The sequence below is a fragment of the Megascapheus bottae genome, chromosome 10 (genome assembly GCF_031878675.1).
Source record: "Megascapheus bottae isolate mThoBot1 chromosome 10, mThoBot2.hap1, whole genome shotgun sequence".
Classification (NCBI taxonomy): domain Eukaryota; kingdom Metazoa; phylum Chordata; class Mammalia; order Rodentia; family Geomyidae; genus Megascapheus; species Megascapheus bottae.
In genome coordinates this window covers 47,414,409-47,437,712 of record NC_143518.1, presented here as the reverse complement: position 1 = coordinate 47,437,712, position 23,304 = coordinate 47,414,409, and the positions used below count along the sequence as shown (strand labels likewise).

General features: G+C 38.6%; 1 protein-coding gene across 5 annotated transcripts in view; it reads right to left on the bottom strand.

Annotated features, from left to right (window-relative positions):
- Esrrg (estrogen related receptor gamma) overlaps positions 1–23,304 on the bottom strand; it is a 542,282-nt gene that overhangs the window by 207,309 nt on the left and 311,669 nt on the right. For 3 of the 5 annotated variants that reach the window (XM_090341192.1, XM_090341191.1, XM_090341193.1), the window contains one exon: positions 17,879–17,963. Coding sequence is in view for 1 of the 5 variants with exons in the window: in XM_090341189.1 (XP_090197315.1) it covers positions 390–445 (56 nt within the window). In the remaining 4 variants the exon portion in view is untranslated. Of the gene's footprint in view, positions 1–389; positions 575–17,878; positions 17,964–23,304 lie in introns of those variants that run through there. The other 2 variants (XM_090341194.1, XM_090341189.1) reach the window with 1 other exon arrangement.

Sequence of the window (23,304 nt, the reverse complement as noted above, 5' to 3'; positions counted from 1 at the left end):
ATTTTAACAGTTCACTAAGCATTTGTGCCAAGTGTCTATTCTTAGCACCTGAATAAGAAGTAGCTGTCACACAGCTGTTTTAGTGACAGTTCCTGAGATTTGCCTCAAAGGTAACACTAGTCAGAGAACAATTCTCCACTTACTGAATTAGGAGATCACCCTGGACACAAAAGGCACAAGACAGACACAAACAAACACACGTACACACACACACACACACACACACACACACACACACACACAATACCCCAGAGCATTCATTACCTGTATCACAGTGCATAGATCCATTCAGTCTATCCCAGCAACACCACCCCTCCAAGCCCCGAGTTTGAAAAAGAAAGGAAAAGAAGAAGAAGAAGAAGGAAAAAAAAAAAAAAAGAGGTACCTACTCTTCTTCGTAGTGCAGGGAAAAAGATTCAGGGAGGCAAAGTTCTACCGAATCCATGTGCGACCGGCAACCATTATTTGTGCACCCCAGCTATAAATCAAAGTTTTCCTTGACAGGGCACTGTGCAATTAACACAAATGTTCGCCCAGCCACAAGCCTATAGGCACAGCCAGTTGGGACCAAAGCTCTCACACTCTCCTAATCAAGGACTTAAAGCCCCGATTGGAGCTTATGAATATGAAGTAGGGCTTTACATATGCAATCCCACCGGCCCAGGCGCGCAGCTGATTGGGGGAACCTCTGCCCAATCAGGAGGGAGGCGACAGGACGCTGCACCCGGCCGGCCTGGCAGAGCCAGGCAGGTAGGCTGGGAGGCAGAGCAGCCAGCCGCCAAGGGGCTGAAAGCTAGAGGCTGGGCAGAGAGAAAGCCAGGGAGGACCCGAGACCCAGGAAAGCTGCCAGCCAGTAGATAATCTGAACATTTTTTCCGCCTTCCCCTTTCCTTTTTTATTTATTATTTTTTTTTCTGGGACGCTGCAAAAGCAACATAACTAATTTAACTCTCTGTGCACTGGAGATGTCTGTCTGGGGTTTGCCAAGAAGTCACGCAGACTCAGTTAATTGGGGCAAGGATTCTGTGGAAGGTAGAGAATTGAGTTTGTCCCCCTTCGTGGGGGTGGGCCGGTGGGGAAGGGGGTGTATGAGGAAGGAGGGTGGCTGCTTCTTGTGATATACTTCTTTATTTGTTCCTAACCATGGCTTGCTGCCTTGAAGTATAAAATAGGCATTTAAAAATAAGTCATTTCTTGTCAATTGGACTGCCGGACCTGAGATGGCATATGTTTTTATAAGCTGCAAGTAGAGATGGATGAACATTTCTATACCTCTTTCCTTATACAATGCACTACCTTTCAAAATATTTGCAGGGTAAATGGGCAACTTTACTTTTGGGATGGGAAACAGGGCTGAAAGGAAAGTAGTGTACTAATTGTATCTCAATGCATTTTGATTAAATACTCAGTTACAGTAGGAAAACGGTTAAAAAAAAACAGTGCGGTGAAAAGTATCCTTAATTGCAGTTACTTTAACATAACTGTGTAAACCAGGATAAATATATATATGTATAAATACATGATTTTTATACACAGTATCCAGCATTCCTATAAAACTTTGTATTTATTTTTATTTATACAACATAACCTACATGTAGAACTATCTTTCAAATCAAAGCAGAAATAATATAAACCATCTCTCAGAATGGTCACTATAGAAAGTGGTTTTCAAAGAGAAAATTTAGGAAACTGAATTCTCAATCAAAACTGTCACTAAAAGTAAAAGAAAAAGCAAGAGAATGTAAGAGGAAAACTATTTTTCCCTTAAAATAGCATTGAGCTGGTTCTTAATTTCCTGTTAATAAGAAATAAGCTTAGTGTCTGTTTAAACTATAAGCTTTCTACACAAACAAATGTATGCTGGACTTGTTACCAGCTATTTATGGCAGAGGTAACTGTTAGCTCCCGGGGACTGAAAGACTCACAATTTTGATATAATCCAGTTCGGTGGCTTATCAACTTTGGCATCCCAAGTCTTACATGATAGAACTAGTATAATCTTTCAGATCAAAATAAATCAGTTTAGATATTCAGCAAGTTACATTCACTAAATAACAACTCAACCTTCTCAAGTTGAAAAACAAAACACCAAAATAGATCAGCCACATCAAAATTCAGAATATAAAAATGACAGACATGATACACACACACAAACACACTCACATGCTGGGGGGGGGGAGCAATTTCCTTGCCATGAATTTAACTATATCTAAGGGATGAACAATATTCCTTTTATTTGTGTTATAAATACACATAAGTTTCCAGATCAGAATGCACATAGGAAAAAATAATAACCCACACTGTGCTTGAGAATACTGTATAAAAGCAGGTAGTAAAAGCTTAATTACTACTAGCATTATGCTGTCTATATTGTTAAATGTGAACTCTGCAATTAAGATGTAAATTTGGTTGTGAGCAGTGAATTAAAAGAGCTTTGAGACGTAAAAGAAAATACAAGCATTCTGCAGACACCCAGAATGAAAAAGAAAAAAAAGATTCCTCTATTCAGTCTAAAATCAGACATCTAATCAGTTTACAATATTAAAAAAAGCATTTTACAAAAGAAACCTCATTTTTTTCTAGAATACAATCCAAGAAATATGAAACCTCATATTGCATAAGAAAAAAGAAAAGCATCTTTAGGCTCCTAGGATTTCTGTCCTGATTTTTCAATAAATGAAATTTCTCAAGGCAATTTGTAAGTTCAATAGCATGCATTTTTTAAAAGGATATACCCCCACAGAAAACGTTCCCTCTTATATTTTTGAACCAGGAACATTTATTTTAAAAAAATCTTTAATATACTCAGTGAAGGCATTCAGTTGATTCTGCCTTCTGTGCTGTATTTGGTTGCTTTGCATTATCCTTGTTTGACAGAATGCGTTTATTACTCTCCTTCGAAATGACTTTTTAAAGATAAGCTTTGTATCTGGTCATTTACTGGTGATCTTAAGCCATTCCTTTGCCTAGAAAGTGATCCTTTATTTCCTAGAATCTCCTTAATTTTCTTTGAGTATTTACTTGCCCTCATTAGGAACCATCTGATTTCTCTGGTGGGTACTTTACACATACTTAGACTCACATTCATGTGCCAGTGTTTTCCTCTGTCCGTGCCCACAGAGAAACCTGTGCAAACATTCACAGAGTCATCCCCCCTCCTCTGTCAGGCTGTGTTCACTGAGCAGCCTGCTTTCCGAATGACCAGAAATACACTAGGCGTGGAGAGCTTGACTATGCCTCCCCTGGGGATCAGTCACCTGCACAAGCCAAGGGCCTAAAATGCCACTCGCCTGTTATGTATCCAGTTTAATCAATTAAAATTTTAAAATTGCATCTATGGCACTGAACTTGTGAAGTACCTTGTAGAATACCCTAGTTCAATTCATCTCAACATCTTCCACCAGTCACAAGAGTATTTTCATCTCAAAAGAGATTGGAATCACTATAATCATAGAAAAGAAATTTAGGACATGCATTCTGAACTTAAAACCTCCAGATCTTCAACTACAAAGAATTTGAAGTGGTTAGGAAAGGGGGGGGTACAGATAAACAGTCATAGGGTTAGCACATATTGTTAATCAGGCTGTACACTTCACAATTTTACCACCAGGAGTCTACCCAAATCAGGATGGCAGGAACGGGGGTTAGGGGGGATGAGGCAAAGAAAAGGATTTCTGTGGACCATTTCACAAGGAATCTAAATAAATTAGCTAATATCAGTCTATTATTCATCAGGTCCTCAGTCTATGCACACAATCTCATATTTCTTACACAGTGTAGCCATAAATATCCCCCAAATCTTTCTGTCCAACTAATGCATAGACACCAAGAAAACAAAACACACCCTAGTCATTTGAAGAATACGATAGTAACAAGCAAAACTCCAGTGGAAACAAAAGGTAGATTCTTGTGAGTTGCCTACAGGAGAAATATTTTTCTATGTGTGAATTCATATGTATAAAGTGACAAAAATTCAGTCTTGAAGATTAAAAATGTTCTCAGCTTTCACCCTCTTTCCCTGGAAACTAACAGGGTAAATCTATATCTTAAGTTAACATTGAATCACAAGAACTTTTGAAAACTTATTGGAGACAGTATAATCCCCCCCCATTGGTCAAATATGTAAAGCTAAACAAGGTCCACAAATTTATCACTTCTAATTACCTTGTCATTTTCCACTCTAGATTTCTTTTTTCTTAAGATCATAAACCTATGAAAACCTGTTCAGCTTTTGGAATCATTGTCTCTGATGTTCTTTGATAGATTGTAGATGATGTAATATATCATACAACAGAAAACCAAACCAGGTCTATTACAAACTATCTGGAACTCCAAAAGAAAATCACCATCCTTAAAACACAAGCATGGGGGGGCGGGGTCAGGTGTCAGACTCTGAAGAACTGTGTGGCCTTCAAAAGGACCCCCACCTACCTGTCCCTTGTTACTTCGTCCACACATTAGGATTTCTGTTGTGCTACAAATGTGTTTAGGAGTACACCTTACCCATGGAAAACATGCAGAGTTCTTCCCAAGCTGTCAGTGTGACTACTTTATATTATCAGCAAACCTCTATCAATTCATCACACCTCATTTTCTGTTGCCTTTCATTTCTAGGGCACAGGCTTTGATATTTAAATTATTCTCTCGATTGGCAAGAAGCAATCATTTTGGCTGAAAGTGATCTCTTCCACAGAAACACTCACACACACATGCACTCACACACACAAGCACGCGCACATACACGCACACACATACCACAAACTTGCCTTTTAACAAATATTCTGTAAATCTATCTTATTCCCAAACTATGGAGTCCTTATTAAAAAAATGCCTTTTCTCTAGGGAATACTTGTCTCACCTCTGTAACCCATCAAACTCTTTTTTCAGTGTTTTTATGAAAGTGGGGAATTAAAGAAGCAGAAAGGAAGGAGGAAGGGAGGGAGGGAAGGAGGGAGGGAAGGAAGGAAGGAAGGAAGGAAGGAAGGAAGGAAGGAAGGAAGGAAGGAAGGGAAGGAGGGAGGGAGAGAGGGAGAGAGAAAAAGAAGGAAAAGTAAAGAAAGGGAGGGAGAGAGAGAAAGGAAGGAAAAAGAAATCCGGGAGAGACAAAGAAACTAATAAAGGCAATTTGGTTTCTGCTTAATTAATTCAGGATTATTTCACTTTCATTTTGCCAAGCTAATAATATACATGGTGGAATGTCAGAAAAAATTAAATTATAAACTACACTGTCTCCAGTGGGAAAACTGACTTTAGTTGTGTTGGATTTACCCTGGTAAAATATCAAATGCATTTTGCATTATTCTGCAAGTTTTCCATAATCTGCATGGCATGTATTTACAGAGTAATAGTTAACATTTTGAGATTATCCATTAATAAATGAGTTACAGTTATATTCTTTCCTGCATGTTAAGCACCAGGAGTTAAATGCAGAAAACATTCAAGGTCAATGTCCCGTTTTAGACCTTTGCAGGCAGCTGTAATATTATGATAATCAAGCTTAAAATATTCCTATAGAAAGAGTAAATTAGCCTTTTCACTTGAAAGATGATTATGATAAACAATAAACCTAAGAGAGGACAAAATCCCTATTTTTAAAAGCCATAAATTGTTGACTCAATCATGTGTGTGATAGTATTGTTCAAAATAAAGGGTAGCTCAGCTCTGCGAGGGAGACGGGAAGAAGAGCAAAGAAGAGAAAGGGGCTATGGAACAAATATGTCAGATTTCAAAATAAGCAACGGATGATTTGATACTAAGACAATGATCAAATTATCCAGCTTAACCATCCCATTAAACATAAAGTACATTTGAAGCTGTGTGTTCTATATCTATATCTATCTAATCTATATCTATATCTATGTAACATAAATAAAGTACAGTTGAAAAATATCTAACACAATTTCAAAGCTCTCTTTTTTCCTTTTGTTTCCATCAACCCCTTGCCCAGAGTTTCAAAGGACTTAGTAAATGTGTGTGTGTGTGTGTGTGTGTGTGTGTGTGTGTGTGTATGTTAACCTCCATTGTCCATATAAATAGGTATGAAGAGGTTAATACACTTAAAAATCTCTTACAGCCTAGCATATTGGTAAAACTTCATTTGATAAATATATTTGTTAAAATCAGTCAAAAATTATTTGAGAGATGATATGTTTGTCATCCCTGGAAGAGGCCAAAAGACCTCAAAACCATTCAGAGAAGGGCCAGCATCTACTCTCCTATAGGTGTTGAGCTCAGATTCGCATTATCATTAGGATGCTTCAGAACATAGTACTTGCATTTACACAAGTCTCCGCTTTTTCAGTTAATTGAACTCAATGTCTGGTCACACTTGTGCAGAGAAGCCTTCTGGCCCCATTAGTGTGCTATGTCCATTGTAGTCCTGGCTGGGTATCATAAACCAGTGTTATGGTAACCTTTTGATTCTCTCAAAAGTGCTCAAGTTTAGCCAGGTATGGCTCATGCCTGTAATCCTAGCTGCTCAGGAGGTGGTGATCCAAGGCTCTGTGTTCAATGTCAGCTTGGGGAGAAAATTCTGTGAGTCTCTTATGTTTAATTAACCATCCCAATGCAAGGAGCAAAGCGGTGGCTCAAGTGGTAGAGCAGTAGCCTAGAGTCCCAAAGCACAGGAACAGCACCAGGCCTGAGTTCAAGCCCTGGACAAGCCAAAAAAAATGCTCCAGTTTTGGTTATAAATTTTATTATCATCCTCTACATAGTGAGCTTTGCATAACTTAAATTCAAGGCCTCTTGCTCTGATCTGGAGTTTTTGCTCAAGGCTGGCTCTTTGCTACTTGAATCATACCCCACTTTCATCTTTTTGCTGGTTATTCTAGAGATTTGAGTCTTAAGGATTTTCCAGTCTAGGCTGGCCTCAAACCATGATCTTTAGATCTCAGTCTCCAAATTAGTTAGGTTAATAAGCATAAGCCATCCAGCAGCAATGTTATATTTAAATCTTACTGAGAAGAATAGACATAAGAGAATCATATTGCAATGCAAGTAGACTTCAATTCTAACTAGGAATTCAAAGGACTTAATAAAGAGAAGACAAAGAAGTACAGTGTTTCTATTGAAAATGTATTAGCAACTTTTACCATAAGATGCTATGAATCTCTTGCTATACCAACATATACACACTGGCTTAATGTAAAACTGTTCCCTATCATCAGCTACTATCATCTGTGATGAGGAAGGCAGACTTGGAAAAGATAATGAGTTCTGCTGATTCTTAAGAGAATTCTTCTCTACATAATTTCCCAATAGAAAGGTGAGAGACATTGGTCTATATTCCTTTTCTCTTCCTTTAAGGCATTTCTTTCCCACCCTAGCAATTCAGTCAATAAAGCTGTTGATTTTATTACTATTCCAAGCACCAGCTCATTCATGTAGGAACTCTTTTGATCAGATATAACAAGAACTCAATTTATTCACAAGGCTTTGCTCTTGTTACATTGAATGGCCACTAATCAATGATGGAGCAGTGAGCCTGGGCAGAGGGGAATTATAAGCCAGAAAGGCCAGAGCAACTGAGTCCAATTTGGTTACTTTACAGGTGAAGAGAACCAAGTCTTAGACTGGTGAAAATCTTCATCCCCAGTTACATATCTAGGTAGAAGGAAATGTCATGTTGGGTAAGAGTATATTTCTTCTCTTCCCAGTACTTAGCAACATGCTGCTAGTATCAACCCACTATTGTAGACAGCATGGACTTGTGATGATCATTTCCTTTAAGGGTTTAGGTTTTTTTTTTTAACTATTATTCCTTTTCCCATTCCAACCTGACCCAATTAAATTAGCCAGGGCTGACAGCAATCGTAAAGCCAACAATGTGACTTCATAAATATTTCTGTTCATGTTCTTGGCACACATAGAACATGTCTTGGATGAATGAATGAACAGATGAATGAATGAACAATTTACCAGTGTTATTTCACAGTTAATTATTTACGTAGTGTGCCAAATTATTAGAGTGGGGTAAATTTTAAAAGTGACTATTGAAGAAAAACATAAATGTATAGGAAGAAGTTGATAGAAAAGGACAAAAATGAAAGGTAGAGTTCATGGCGTGCATGTTGATCAAGCAGGGTTTTTTTAAAAAATAATTCATTATTCTGATATCTAAGGAGGAACAAAACGTTCTGCTTGCTTTCTGCCTCTTCTTTTTATTTTTCTATATTTTCCAAATAATCAATTAAGTATTCCATAGATATCATGGAAACAATTTCTCATTGAAGAGGATAATACTTCTAAGGATCATTATTTTAGGTCAATGCCTTTAAAACAAATAATTTGTATAAAAATATCCAAAATGGCTCTTGTAAGACATCTAACGTTTTCTATACCAAGGCTCACAGGTACTTATTCTTCCATAAATTTCCTTGATCAAATGTTGACAAGGATCTCATAAACAATGGCCACAAGATTATTTCTCTGGGGCATTCATTGTGCTTGGAGAAAACACACTGAATGCTTTATGCTTTAAGAATGGAGGTTGACTTGTCTTTTCAAGTGGAACAAAAGGACAAGGTGATTAGCAGAAAAAAAAAAAAACAGTATTGCTTGCCCTGCTGTCTTGACTGTCTATCTTTATTCCCTGCAATTCTGTGTGTGTGTGTGTGTTTGTGTGTGTGTGTGTGTGTGTGTGTGAGAGAGAGAGAGAGAGAGAGAGAGAGAGAGAGAGAGAGAGAGAGAAAGAGAAAGAGAAAGAAAGAAAGAAAGAAAGAAAGAAAGAAAGAAAGAAAGAAAGAAAGAAAGAAAGAAAGAAAGAAGCATATGTGCGTGCATGCGCTATATAAGCCTTTGGACTCACCACAGTTGCCACTCTATCTTGAGCCACAGCTCTACTTCTGGCTTTTGGGTGGTTAATTGGAGATAAAAGACTCATGGACTTTTCTATCCTGGCTGGCTTCAAATGAGGAGCCTCAGTTTTGAGATTCCTGAGTAGCATAGATTACAGGCATGAATTACAGGAACTTCCAGGAATTCATTTAAGAAAAAAAAAATCTGGTATGTTTGGTTCAGTGGTATCATCCCAAAAGGCAAAACTCTCATGATCACATTAAAGACTCAAATATTATTTCTAAGAAAATGTATTTTGGATTCAAAAAGACAAAGAACTCTTTACCTATTTCTCTAGTAGATTAAACAAAAGGAGTTATGATGGGCAAGGGGAAACCTGATCACAGTCTTTAAGACTGAAATTGAGGGGATTCACTGCTCACCCAACACGAGTGTCTCACAACTCTGAACTATTTATAGTATGAAGGTTTATCCAATCAAAGTCTGTGTAGCTCAAAAGCAAATAACATAATTAAAGACCCCATTTTTTATTCCTAGAGTTCAGTTACCACTTGAATTAGTAAACTAAACAAATCAAAGACAATTTTCATTAGTGAGAAAAGAAACGTAATGCACTCTTCGATAAATGAGATCTTCAAACAAAGTGAGACTTAACAAAGGAGCATTTTTTAACTTTATATATAAAAAAAGATATCCCGAAAGAAAATTTTAGTTGTTTAAGAACATTTATAACTACTGAGTAGACTATCCAATATTTGAATGAAACAAATGTTAATATTTAGTATTAACGAAGCATTTTCACATGAGTGTCTCTTCATAACAATGCAATGTGGCATGTAGAAGGTATATCATTATCATCATCATCATCATTATACTTATAACAAGACTGAGGTTCCAAGTTACCTGATTGCCTCAAGACAGTTTTGCTCTTGTGTTGTAAAATAAGGATTATATTTTAAATTCTGTGGCACTTCCAAACTCATGCTATTTCTTATAAATCTCTTTGAATTCTCTTAAAAGGCCACACAGAGGTACAGAAATGCCATATTACAATGATGGTCCAGCAGCAAGTTCTGGTTCAGGAAAACTCAAGCAGCTCCTAAGTATTCCAGGTCCTAGGCTTCTTTTCTTACTCAGAATCCATGTACCTTTTGGTGCCTGTGCTGTCTCAATATTATTGAGAATGAAGATAACAAGAAGGAAACCCCAAGCTCTCAATTCCCTAATTCTATCACAGATTTCACTCAGGAAAGGAAGTGATAATCCCCATTGCTAGTTTTGTGATTCCTAAATTTTAGAGCAATGCTGATTACAATGTACTAGATCAGCTATCCACACCAACGTGTCAAGAGGCCTAGAAATGATCTCAGCTATTCTGCATATAAACAACACCACCCCTAATTTAAATTCAATTTTCAAATGACTATAATTTGTCTGGAACTTCCCCACTTTTTCCTGCCTGATAAAAAGGAACTAGGATCATCTCATATATAACAGAAGCCTTATGAACGTCAGTGCTTGCTTCTGAATTATTCTATTTCATTGCTCTAATCTTTCCAGAAGGCAGGAGGAGATTTCACTGAGCAGTATCAGGAGCCTGTGGACTTGGCTATATTCTTGTAGAGAAGATCCTAGAAAGGAAAGATGGCCATATTTTGCTTACTTCATTACAGAACATGATTAAATGAGACAACATTAGCTTTAATGGTCTCTTTCTGTGGTCAAAGCTTTTCAGTACTGCCTAAATCCTGTACCAGCAATGGCCTCATTTCCATCAACTGGGCAGTTAGACTAATTCAATCATTCAATCCTAATCAATAGTTTGAAATGTACAGAAACTAAAGGCAAACATTCTGATTATTCTTAACAGGTTCAATTCATGGGCCTTGACTGAGGGGAGAAAGTTAAATATTTATAAATAAACTTGGTAGTATTACAAAGAAGTGTGCCATTCCTTGTGATTCTGGCTCTAATTTAGTCAGCTGCAATAATTAGCAACACAATCTGCAGGATAGATGGAATTTTTTTCAGTTCTCCCAATTCTGTGAGAGGGAACCAATGACTGGGGTAGGTGAGGTGGGAGGTGGGAGGGGGTCCTACAATGCTTTGTGCTAACTAGTCTCACTGGTTTATGTCAGGATACCTTGTACATCTGGTCTCTTTCTGTCAGTTAACTTCTTGAAGGCCCTCAGTCATTTGAGTTGTGCCTTGCATTATAATCTGCCAAACACACGCTGCTGATTTGAGCCAAAATTATTTACGGTCATGCAGCTTGATTTGCTGGTGAGCTTCAATGTTTCACTGAAGAAATCCTGTCAATATTTTAATGGGGCTAATATATTTACTCTTTCTCAATTAGCTGCCCACTAAATGAAACTTATTTTGACTTGCAAAGAAAGGAATGTTGTTATTGTTGAATCAGCACCTCTGTGTGGATAAGAATAGCATGACTGCATTTTTCAGTGGTCAATCTTAACACAAGCTGCAAGGCAATGACAAAACCCTGCCATGGCCTATTCCTGACATCCATGAAAGATCTCATCCAAGTTTTCATTTGCTTTCGATCCTTAACATCAAAGTCACAAATAAACTAACACACGCCTGTGGCCTTGTGTGGTCTCAGTGACTGGGTGGATATACTTAAGAGTTTGTTTGCTTTCCAGTTCTCTGTACTCACTTCCATCTTCTCTTTTCTTTTTTTAATTTTTTTTAAAATTTATCTCTAAGTAGTGATACAAAGACATTTAACAGAGCAGTTTTTGAATACAATATATCTTGATCAATAAAAACAACAGAAAGGTTTGTTGTTGTTGTTTCCTTTTCAGAAAAGAAATTTGCTGAGAAGTAGTTATCTGCTTGTAGGAAAGAGTGCTGTTTCGAGGGTACATAATCTGAGCAACTGCCAAGCCTCTAGGAGAAAATGGTGAACCAGAAAACGTTAGGTGAGGTGCTGAATGTAATTTCAAAGCGTGTTCTGAGGTATTAAGCCCTAGTAGAAAAATTGTGTTTTCTAGCATACACGAGGGCCTGGGTTCTATCCACAGCACTCTGTGTGTGTGTGTGTGTGTGTGTGTGTGTGTGTGTGTGTGTGTGTGTGTGTGTGTGTGTGTGTGATACATTTTGGGGGATGAGCATGGTTTGTAAACCAGATCTTTACCTATATCAGGCCAGAACTGCTTTACCACTGGGCACACACACACACACACACACACACACACACACACACACACTTCTTTGAATGTTTTTACAAGAGTGTGGGTTACTTATCTAACAGAAAATAACAGCTAGAATTTGATGTGAGGAAGACAGTAGATTAAGGGGTGTATATGGGTGGGGTACTCAGAGATAAAATAGATCAATGCCAAACTCAAGAGAAGGAAAATATGGCTTTCTCATTAGTAAAACATTTATGGCCAGGCACAATGAGTCATGTCTATAATCCCAGCTCTTTTAGATACAGTGATTAGAGGGGTTAAAGCTAGGCAGAGCAATAAGTTAAGGAGACCCTACCTTGAAAGAACAAGATGAAGATGGTGGTAAACAAAAATGGGGAGGTGGAAGTAGAAGGCAGATTAGAGTCAGAGGCTAACCCCAGACACAAGCACCGAATTCTAGATGCAAAATGAAAGTGAGAAGGGTCGGATGTGTGATGGCTTGGACAGAAGAGCTCCCTAAAAATAAGAGAACCTGATGCTCAAAAAAACAAAAGAATCTAGACATCAGACCACTGACATTCCTAATCACGTGTTAATATTTCTTGTGCTCTTCACTGTTTCCTGTTCCTCTGCCTAGGAAAGTACTAATGTTTGGTTTACTTGTACAAGCTCAGGGACTCTTATTAGACGACAGCAACCTCTTTTACATCAGGATACTTTTGATATTTGTGCATTCTGTATTGTATTCTCGTGTAACTTCGCATTTCTTGAGAAGCCTGCTCATCCTGATAAATAATCCTGACACAGGGGACAAATGCATAAAAGGTGACCTCGGATGACTCATTGAAATGAATCAAATATTTTTACCAACCTAGGGAAATAGGCAAGAATTCCTGAAGATGCTATAAATCAGACGTCTGCTTATTTTTAATAAAATAAATTAATATTGGGTGCCAGTGTCTCATGCTTGTCATCCTAGCTACTCAAGAGGCTAAGATTTGAGGATCATGGTTCAAAGCCAGCAAGGGCAGGGAACTCCATGAGATCCTTATCTCCAATGAAGCACCAACAAAGCCAGGAGTGGACTGTGGCTCAGGTGATAGAGAACTCTACTTGAATATAAAAGCCCAAAGAGAAGCCCCAGCACTGGGACCAACCCACAACCCTCATACACATTTAATTAATTAATTAATTAATTAATTAAATTTATCAAGTTACAGCAAATCCCTATTTGTAAACTCTTCTGCAATCTTTCAGTTGACAGAGAGGGCTGTTAATCAATGGGCTTAAATGACATGTGTTAGAAATACCAATAATGTGAACCTAAGAGATGGATACATAGAATTTCCAACATCGGTCTCAAGTGAAGCATTCAAACAACCTAGGAATAGCTCATAATGACAATTATTCGTGTCCTACCTGGAAAGCCTCTGGGAAATGGGAGATTGTGCTTCCTATTCAAGTTCAAGGTTCACTGATCAAATATCAAAGTATTTAAAAGCAAGATGAAAAGTAGAACTCAATGTTTAACCTCTTTCTAACTTCTATTCCCCTACTATGATTCTTCCAAATGTGCCACAAAACCCCAAACTCTGATGAACAGCTATGTCACAACCAACTGCAATACATCAAACTTGCTAAAACTCCCACCTCTTAGCCCTTGTGAAATGAAGGATGCAAAGAGTAGGGCTCAGTGTGGTGGTCCAAGCTGCTACTTCCCACATGAGAGGCAGAAGTAGAACTAGTGACACATAGACCTAGGCCAGCTTGCTCTATTAGGCATTATCTAGAAGAAAGGAAGGAAGGAAGGAAGGAAGGAAGGAAGGAAGGAATGAAGGAAGGAAGGAAGGAAGGGAGGGAGGGAGGGAGGGAGGGAGGGAGGGAGGGAGGGAGGGAGGGAGGGAGGCAGGCAGGCAGGCAGGCAGGCAGGCAGGCAGGCAGGCAGGCAGGCTGGGGGGAAGACAGAACCACTTATCTCCCAGATCTTCATTCTTCACTTTTTCCTATGCATTGTTTTACAAATAAACAGCCAAATAATTGATACAGTCCTGAGCCTGGCTCCTGACCTCAGCCCCTTCCTGGCTGAAAACCAACCCTTTGGTTCACTGATTTGCTATTATTCTATGCTTAACAGCCCTGACCCTTGCAATATATATAGCAACTGTTCTATAAATTCTCTGTTTTGAGTCAATACTGATTTTGTGACATCAAGTCTGCTATATAATGAAATGCAAACAAAGAAAAGGCTAAATCAGTTTACCAAAAAAAATCCATTTGTCAGTGTAGAGATGTTCCCATTTTAGTCTGGGCAGTTCATAGCAGCTCTTGATAAGGGAGTTAAACATCTCCAGGTTCCCTACGTGGAAATAAAGGCCTCTGGGCCACAGATATATTTTCCTTTAAAAAGTCTTTGTTGCAACTCCTAGCTAATTAAATATCCTTATAACGAGATGCTTGGGCCATAGCAAAATCAGAGAATTTTCTTCCAAGAGGGCACAGAAAAGCAGAGTCCCACACAAGCATTAGCTAGCATTCATATGTCTCATTTACATTTCTATAAGGTTTCATCAGCCTAGTCTAAGGAGCTCTTTCTTGCTCAATTTTGGACCATAGAGAAGCCCAAGGCCTGCAAAGGAACATAATGAACACATATTTTAGTAAATGATGGAGAAAGAGGAAAAGAATAAACTAGAACCTTCACTGCCATGGATGTTGTGGGAAAGTAATGTTTTTATAAAACTGAGAGAGTAAACAATAATTATCAAAAAGTTAAAGGCTTTGAACTCTTACTAGCAGCTTTTTGTCTGTCCCAGGGGGTTATCTGTAGATAGGAAGATCCTTATAATTGAATATGCTATTTATTGGAGTGGTTTTGAACTTAACACTCTCACATTTATCAAGATGGGATTTTATAAATATAAACGCATATACAATTCTTTCATAAAAATTAAGAAAAATAGATTTCAGCATGATTCCTTTTAACAGTTTGGAGGATTTTTTTAAAGCAAATACTTAGCCACTAACTGGTCTCCATGATCATATCATGATCAGTATCGTATCATCACCATTGCCAGTCATCTTAATCATCATGTCAGTGTGGGTAAATATCACAAATGGAGGATATAATAGGTCTGTGTTCAACATTCAGCTCTTTGAAACTTCATAGTAATTTCATTCTTTTTTTTTTTTTTTTTTTTTTTTTTTTTGCCAGTCCTGGGCTTGATGTCAGGGCCTGAGCACTGTCCTTGGACTTTCTCAAGGCTAGAGCTCTACCACTTGAGCCTCAGCACCACTTTTGGCTTTTTTTTTTTTATGTATGTGGTACCGAGGAATCGAACCCGGGTCTTCATGCATGCTAGGCAAGCACTTTAACCACAAGGCCAAACTCCCGGTCCTTCATTCTTTCTTAATATCTCTGTGTCTGTCTTTATGTTCTGCCATTTGGAGAGAGTCTTGCTGAACAGTCTAGGTGCTCTTGAACTCCCGATCCTTGGGCCTCAGCCACTAGTAGAAGAGAACCATAAGGTGTACCCCACCATCCATGGCCTGCACTATCGTCTTGAGATATTGTATTGATTAGGGAATTGAACATTGAGACTAGCTACAGCATCCATCGAGGGTACGTGGCAGAATCAGTCCTAACCCTGCTCGCGGGACATTCGACTATAGCTGTTAACCATTATGTTTTCCTACCAGTAAGTACCCCACTTTCCCGTTTCACTAGTGAATTTCCTGAGTGAGGCACACAGGTTGTGTCATTCTGCTCAGTAGCAGGGAAAGGTGTGGATAGGAAGGATTGAAAGGGATGCTTTAAGAGAACAAAGCTAACGAGCGAAGTGAAGGCGTCAGAGCTATACAGTCTGTTGCAGCCTCTTCTACTTTGTTCTGTAAACAAATGCCAATGAAATACAGAACGTGCGGATGCCAGTTCAATTTATTTATCCATACTATATTTGGCAAGCATTTATCGCATTGCTGTTAGCACTGCTTTGGGTGCTAAACAAAATATTTACAGGCAGGAAAAACACAAGCCTACACCCTTTCCTTAGAAAGTTAAGTATCCACATTTCAGTGCTCCTGGGTAACTCCTGTGATGTTTTAATCAGAACCGTCAACTGAGTCTCACACTGAACACTCAAGTAAGTGAGCATACACATCCATCTATGCCCACCTCTACATACACTCCTGAATGCAAAAAAAAAAAAAATGTACTCCAGGCCAAACAAAAAAAAAGTAAGGATTTTTACCCAAAGACTTTCAAAACACATGCAATCATAAAAATTGAGTTTCAGAAAGCTGCACACATAGGACTTATAGAGGTTATTTCTACATCTTCCCATCTTTATTCCTAGCAATGCATGCTGTGTTACCTATGAGTAGTCTCTTTTTGGCGACCAATGTGTCCCATCTTCCATCTGTTCTTCTAGCAATATCGCTGGCTGACTGCCACTGTAGCTACATCAGCCTTCATGATGTCATTTGACTAGATTTTCCCTAGTACCCATTTGCTTTGCTCTGCAGGTGCAAGCAGAAATATATATATATATATATATTATTTTTTCTTTGTAGTTTTTTGAGCCTTTGAGCAGGATTTAATTTTGACCCTCTCTGTTTCTGCTCTATTTACCAAAGCTTGAAGCCTAGTAAATCTAAAGGAGAAGACATAAGGTTCTAACCTTCCTCAATGAATTACTAGATGAGCTGTTGGACTTAAGTGAGGCTCTCAATTTTTCCTTTTTGTTGGAGGGTGCCCTTTTTCAGTATGTGTTCCTGCAAATTTTTTTTTTGCTGTGCTGAATTTTGTGTTTCTGCTTTTATTCGATGAAGAAACCTATATCCAGCACTTTCTCTGGTTTAAATACTGTGTGAAGCTCTTAATTTCTACCAACTTGAGTCTAAGCCTGAGGATTCTTTTCCTTACTTCATATAAACAGCCAGGTTGGGGAACCTATCGGGTAGATGACTGGCGAAGTTCTATGCCCATTTTATTCATTAATAGAAATTTATCCTTGAAAAAGTTGCTTAACCATTTTTCTGTTCTTAGTTGACTTCTCTGATAAAACATGTTTTTCATAAAGAGTGGCTATAATTTTTAGCTCATACTCTAGTGACATATATTTTTTTCAACCTTCTGATTCAGGACTGATACCATGTAATCAATTTAACTCTGTCTATTATAAAAATTGGTAGAAATCGAAGGTGGTTTAACTATTTAAGGTAGCATCTAACTTAGGGCTCCATGTAAAGATTTTGTCAAAGAACACGGGAAAACATTCTCTGGACACCTGCTATCCCCAAGATCACATGGCACAGTTGATTTGTAGTACACTGTTTAACCTCAAACAAGTTCAACAAGGCAACAATAATAACAGCCTACTTTCCCCGGGCAATTCTCTAACGTAACCTTAACAACATTTCTAAAGCAGATATTCCCACTTAATGAAGAAATGTAAAGAAAGAAACAAACCACAAATATTGATATCCAAAAAGTGACCAGCAAGAAATATCACCACGATCAGGACCCCAGGACTACGGGAAATAAAATTGTGCTCTTATGCTGCACCCCAAGCTACTCGTATAAGTGTGAGACAATGGGGCAGGCTCAAACCAGGGTGATTAAAGAAAAACAAGGCTGGGTGCTGGGGGCTTATACCTGTTATCATAGCTACCCCGGAAGTTGAGATATGGAGATCTGAGCCAGCCAAGGCACTAAAGTCTATTTGACTCTATTTCCAATAAACTATCGAAACACTGGGCCAGATGCCTGCTACTGTAAGCAAGCAAACTGAGCAAGAACATAGAAACACATACATTAAAAAATGAATTTATGAATAAACCTTTATACTTATTGGTGAAATACTCTTCAAAATATTAGTTGCATATGTACAGTGTTTAGCATCTTAAACAGGATGGAATTCACATACCTGCGGATTATAGAAGTTATCAAAGCCAATCTTTCAAAGAATTCATTGCTTAAATATCTTCATTTTCATAGCATGTTGTGCTTGCCTAAGAATAAAAGAATAACTGTATCAAACCTAAAGGCGTGGGAAAACTTACAGAGATACATTCATTTAACATTTATCCAATACTTGCTGTGGATTAATAGACATAACTGACATATATAGGCATGACCTGTTATTATTAAAATATACCAATGGCTTTTTCAAGCCCTAATTGGAGATCTTAGACAGTGAACAACTCGTAAACATACCAAGCCCCTAATGCTACAAGCTATCCACTCATCCAAAAAGAAAGCAGACGAATGCACATGTCAGTGTGCTCAAGAGCTTCCTCTTTACCTTACCCACACCTTTTTCTCTACCTTACTCTTTAGCAACACCACATGATTAAGATTACAGCTACTGTTGGGCTAATGTCTGAGTTATAGAGGTGAGTAGTAGTACTCGCCTAGCATGCATGAGGTCCTGGATTCAATCTCCAGCTACAAACATACACGCACACATGCACACATGCCTGTGTTACACATGTATCTTTATTATAGGTACTTCATCTTCAAGTTACCCATACAATCCTGTGCTTCTACACCAGCTCCTTTATGCCATCATGACAGTATAAATTAGAGCTAAATCTTTCTCTGGTCCCACATGACCAGTGACCCAGCTTCTGATTTTTCCAGATTGGATAGATGGGGTTCAATGATTAAACTTCCTTCCTAACTAGACAGTAACCCTGTGTCACAGAATCCATAAATACTTAATACCATAATACTTATAGATAGATAACCTGTACAAAATCCAGCTCTGCTAAAAAAAATTGATGCAGCCTTGAGTAGATCACTTATTCTCCTTAAGTCTCAATCTACCATCTTTGCTGAGAGAGAAATAGGCTAATTTATACAAAGAATCAATTCAAATCCCTAAACATTATTAATCAGTGAAAATGGTGTTTTGGTACAGTACACTAGTATTGAGGAGACCAAACTATGATCAATGAATAGAATCCAATAAATATTCACGGCTGTGAGGCATATAATGTTTATTCTATTAATCCCATTTTGCTTCACTCTCCTGCAACTGAACTAGAAAGGGGATTGTATGAAGATTAGTTCTATGATGTTGCTAATGTGAACTTTGACTAATAATACCACTGGAATAGAGTTAATACTCTTAAACACTTAATGCATTTGTTCAATAGGCTTATATTAGGATGTGATTATTGATTTACAAATATAGTTTAAAAAAATAAAGCTTTGGGCTGGGCTAGTAGTTCCATAGTAAGGACCTTGCCCAGCATATATGAGGCTCTGAATTCAAACTCAGCACTAGAAAGAGAGAGAGAGAGAGAGAGAGAGAGAGAGAGAGAGAGAGAGAGAGAGAGAGAGAGAGAGAGAGAGAAGGAGGAGAGAAAGTAAATCTAAAGTCTATCATAAGCAATGAATTCCTATTTTAGTTATTAATGAATATCCTTGAACAATTTCTTCTCACAACAATTTATCAGTATCACAGTCATTTTTTAAACCTGCATTAGCTGGACAGTAGAGAGAAGGATGCTTTGTGTCACAATCATATCTACTTTCTCTAATCTGACTGCGTTTCTATTTTTTTTTTAATCCAATACTGGCAGAATAAGGCAAACAACACAAGAGAGTCTTCTGTTGTACTAGGTCCAAAAGTTAACACACTGTCAGTAATTTTGGAGTAGGCAGGGCTCTGGTGGCTCACACCTACAATCTTAGCCACTCAGGAAACTGAGATCTAGAGATCACACCTACAATCCTCGCTACTCTGGAAGCTAGGGATCATGGTTTGAAGCCGGCCCAGACAGAATAGTCCTCCTAGAGATTCTTACAAAGGAGCTTAGGAACAAGCCTTCAGGCTTTGCTTCTCTTTCCCCACCCCCCTTCCTTCTCTTTTAATACACACACACACACACACACACACACACACACACACAACATCAAACCAAGAGTCTAAATATTAATGGAGCTATTTACAGACTATTTTCCACGTTAATGCAGACATCCCAAATGCCTTTTGCTGTCTGCTGTGTCTAAATACACAAGGTCCATTAAGTGTTTCTTCTCGCATTCATTCAAGCTATATGAATAACTTCATGCACTTCTGCCCATCCATGGTTTCCTATTCCTCGTGAGTCGTCTAAAGTAGAAAGGCCAGGAAGGATGGTGTGGTGTCAGCTGACTTTGGCCACCTCACTTTGATCAAGTGCTCTGATTTTTGGCGGGTTTCCACCTGTGACACAGGAAAGGCAGATCCAGGAATGAGCGGAATGAGCCCCTCAAAAAGCAGAAATAATCACAAAGCCACCGTGCTGTGTCATAGCTACGCTCCTTGGTGGCAGTCATCTGAGGTCTGGTTCCCACACAGGAAGCACAGCATCTGCTTAGCACAAATCATTCACCCTTCCCTTTGACATTTTAACAGGTACACGCTCCTCACCTCAGTCCACCCCATTTCTTGCATGGCAAGTAGCAGGGGAAATCTCTCTGTGGAGGCCCTGTGACTAAATCATCCAATTGCAATGTTCTGCCATCGCTTAAGGACCAATTAACAACCTGTACATAGGACAGAGTGACATGAAATGACCATTCCCTCCCCCCCACTTTCCATTGTTTATCCTGTCTCTCAGGTTCCCTGAGACCTACTGATGGCACCTGTTAAAGCTGCTTCTGCTAAGCTCTTGTGCATTTGCCTGGCTGAATGTGAACTTCCTGGATCTCTGACTGCATACAGAGTGGTTAGAAAGCCCAGTGTTTGGCAACAAGCTCCATGGGTAATGCGCTGCTGGGGGAGGGGTGAGCTGCAGCCTACAATGTGTTCTCATCCCCCACCCCCCAAGCCAGGGAGCACCCTGTGAGAGCACCCCCCCCCCCCCCCGTGCTCTGTCCTCTTGTCTTCAGCGTGAGGCACAACAGCAGCTGTTTAATGTAATTCCGAATGATCTGCTTGAATGAAGTTGTCATTCTTGCAGTAATCTTTAATTTTGTAAAACACATAGCCAAGCCATGTTCTTTGAAATCTTATTTTAGCTGTTATAAAAGTTTCCAACTGCTGCATTTGCCACATTGACAGACTTTTTTTTTAAGCTGTTACTGACAAGTTAAGGGAATTAAGAAAAAAAAACTGGATATTAATATCAACATTTTCCTGCCCTAGTTAGCTAAAGGTTCAATGAAGGGATTTTTTGTGTTTTTTTTTTTTCAGACAAAAGCCAGAAGGAAATAAAAGCTAACATAATTTTTCCATTGCTCACCTTGTCTTCAGTATTGTTAAATTTAATTTGTAATTGTCTTATCGAGAGTATTACCTATATTAAGAACTCATATCGATAAGTCAAGGAAGTCACATTGAATATAACTCATTTTTTAAACCTTTGGGCTAATAGTGTTTAAGCAATATACATATAACTAATCAAAAAATAACAAATCAAACCTTCCACCCTCTCTCTTTCCTTCTTTCCTTCCACCCTCTCCTTCTCTCCTCTTTTTCTCCCTTCCTCCCTCCCTCTCTCCTTTCCTTCCTTCCTTTCTTTCCCTTACTATTGTCCATCACAGTTTGCAGAGGAAACCAGTTAACAAAACAAAACCCTCCTGGCCTACCTTCCCGGCTTTCTGCAGTTCCCCTGTGAACAACAGAGGGCGCCGATGTTTCTAATCTGGCAGACATCACCACAGACAGCACTGAACTGCTCTTTTGCTTAGGCAGGCCTTCCAGCTACCTTAAACGCATGGTGCTGTCCGCCTCATGCTGAGACAGTCTCCCTTCTCCAGAGATGGGTGCCTTTACTCTCTGATTATATTAAACTTCTAGGTTTCAAAGCAGTGCTTTAAAGACTTGTTACTTAGTAACAGTTTGTGATCTTAAAAAGAAAAAAAAAATGCTCCTGACTTTTCTCCTTACTTTCTTGTTCTTCTACCTAACTCCATTTAGAAGCAATGTATTCAAGATCATGTTGCTACTAGAGCCTTGGATTAAAAAAAAAAACCTGGAAGTTTTATAGGAGTCTTTAAAAAATATTTAAGTCCTAACAGCCTACAGTCTAGAGTCTTAGTTTAACAAATGTCACAAATTAATAAGATGTTTGAATCAACACATTGATATAGTTCTGTTGTAGTGATATAGTTCTTTACAAAGCAATTAGCTTTAAAAATACAAACCTCAAAGTCATAGCAATGTGAACTGCCTCACTTGAATCAAATGTAATGCATCATCCACTAAACATTCATTATGAAATGCTTTAGGGAAGTGTGCTATGTTTAACCATTTTCTGCCCATAAAAGCTGAAATCACCTCATCAGAAAACACTCCATCATTTTACATGGAATAGTTCATAAGAACATAAAATTCCATTTAGCACCATAACTCGCTCTCTTCATCTACCCTTTTAAAATGCTTAGCCATCTTTCTCATTGCTATTCAGAGAAACAGATTTATTTCTCACCCTGGAGTTGGGAATTTTGGCATGCCAGATTGAAAATGTACCCAACACCAAGAAGTGGATGGGTTATTCTTAGTCTTCTTACACACTTAAGAGAAAATGGGACAGTGTATAGCTCTGTGTCAAGCAAAGTTCTTTGGGAACTACGACTGCAGTTGGAGCTAGATTAGCAAGGTTGTCGTCAGATGAGAAAAGACCTGGGTTCATAAATGACAGGTATTCCGGATCCAGCAAAAATAAACGATGGAGTAAAACCTTAGGCATTATGTAAAGAAGTGATGGAATTATTCCCATAGTTACCATACTTTCACTATGTGTGTGTGTGTGTGTGTGTTTGTGTGTGTGTGTGTACACATGCGCACGCGTGCGTGTGTACATGCTAACACTGCAATTTAAATTCAGAGCTGGGATAATGTCCCTGATCTTTTTCTTGAAATAATGGCACTGTACCACTGGAGTCACACCTCCACTTACAGCTTTTTGATGATCATATGGACTTTCCTGCCCAGGGTGGCTTCAGATCCTATCCCACGATCTCAGCTTCCTGAGCCAGAAGTGATGCTGTGGCTCAAGTGGTAGAGCTTTAGCCTTGAGAAAGCCCAAGGATGGTGTTCAGGCCCTGAGCTCAAGCCCAGGACTGGAAATGAATGAATGAATGAATGAATGATTGGATAAATAAATAAATGAATAAATGAATAAATAAATAAATAAATTACTGGCACGAGTCACCATTGCCCAGCTCATATTTATTTTTAAAACAATGATGGTTCTAGAAGTAGCATTCACTTTCTTTTTTTTTTATGTCTGATTCAGAGTGGGAAAGACAATTGCTGCCATTTGATAGAACTGGTCTACCTCAGTCCAGCTGTGTAGAACCTTTCCATCACCTAGCTTCCACTCCTTACATCCAACCTTTCTCTGCTTATCCCTG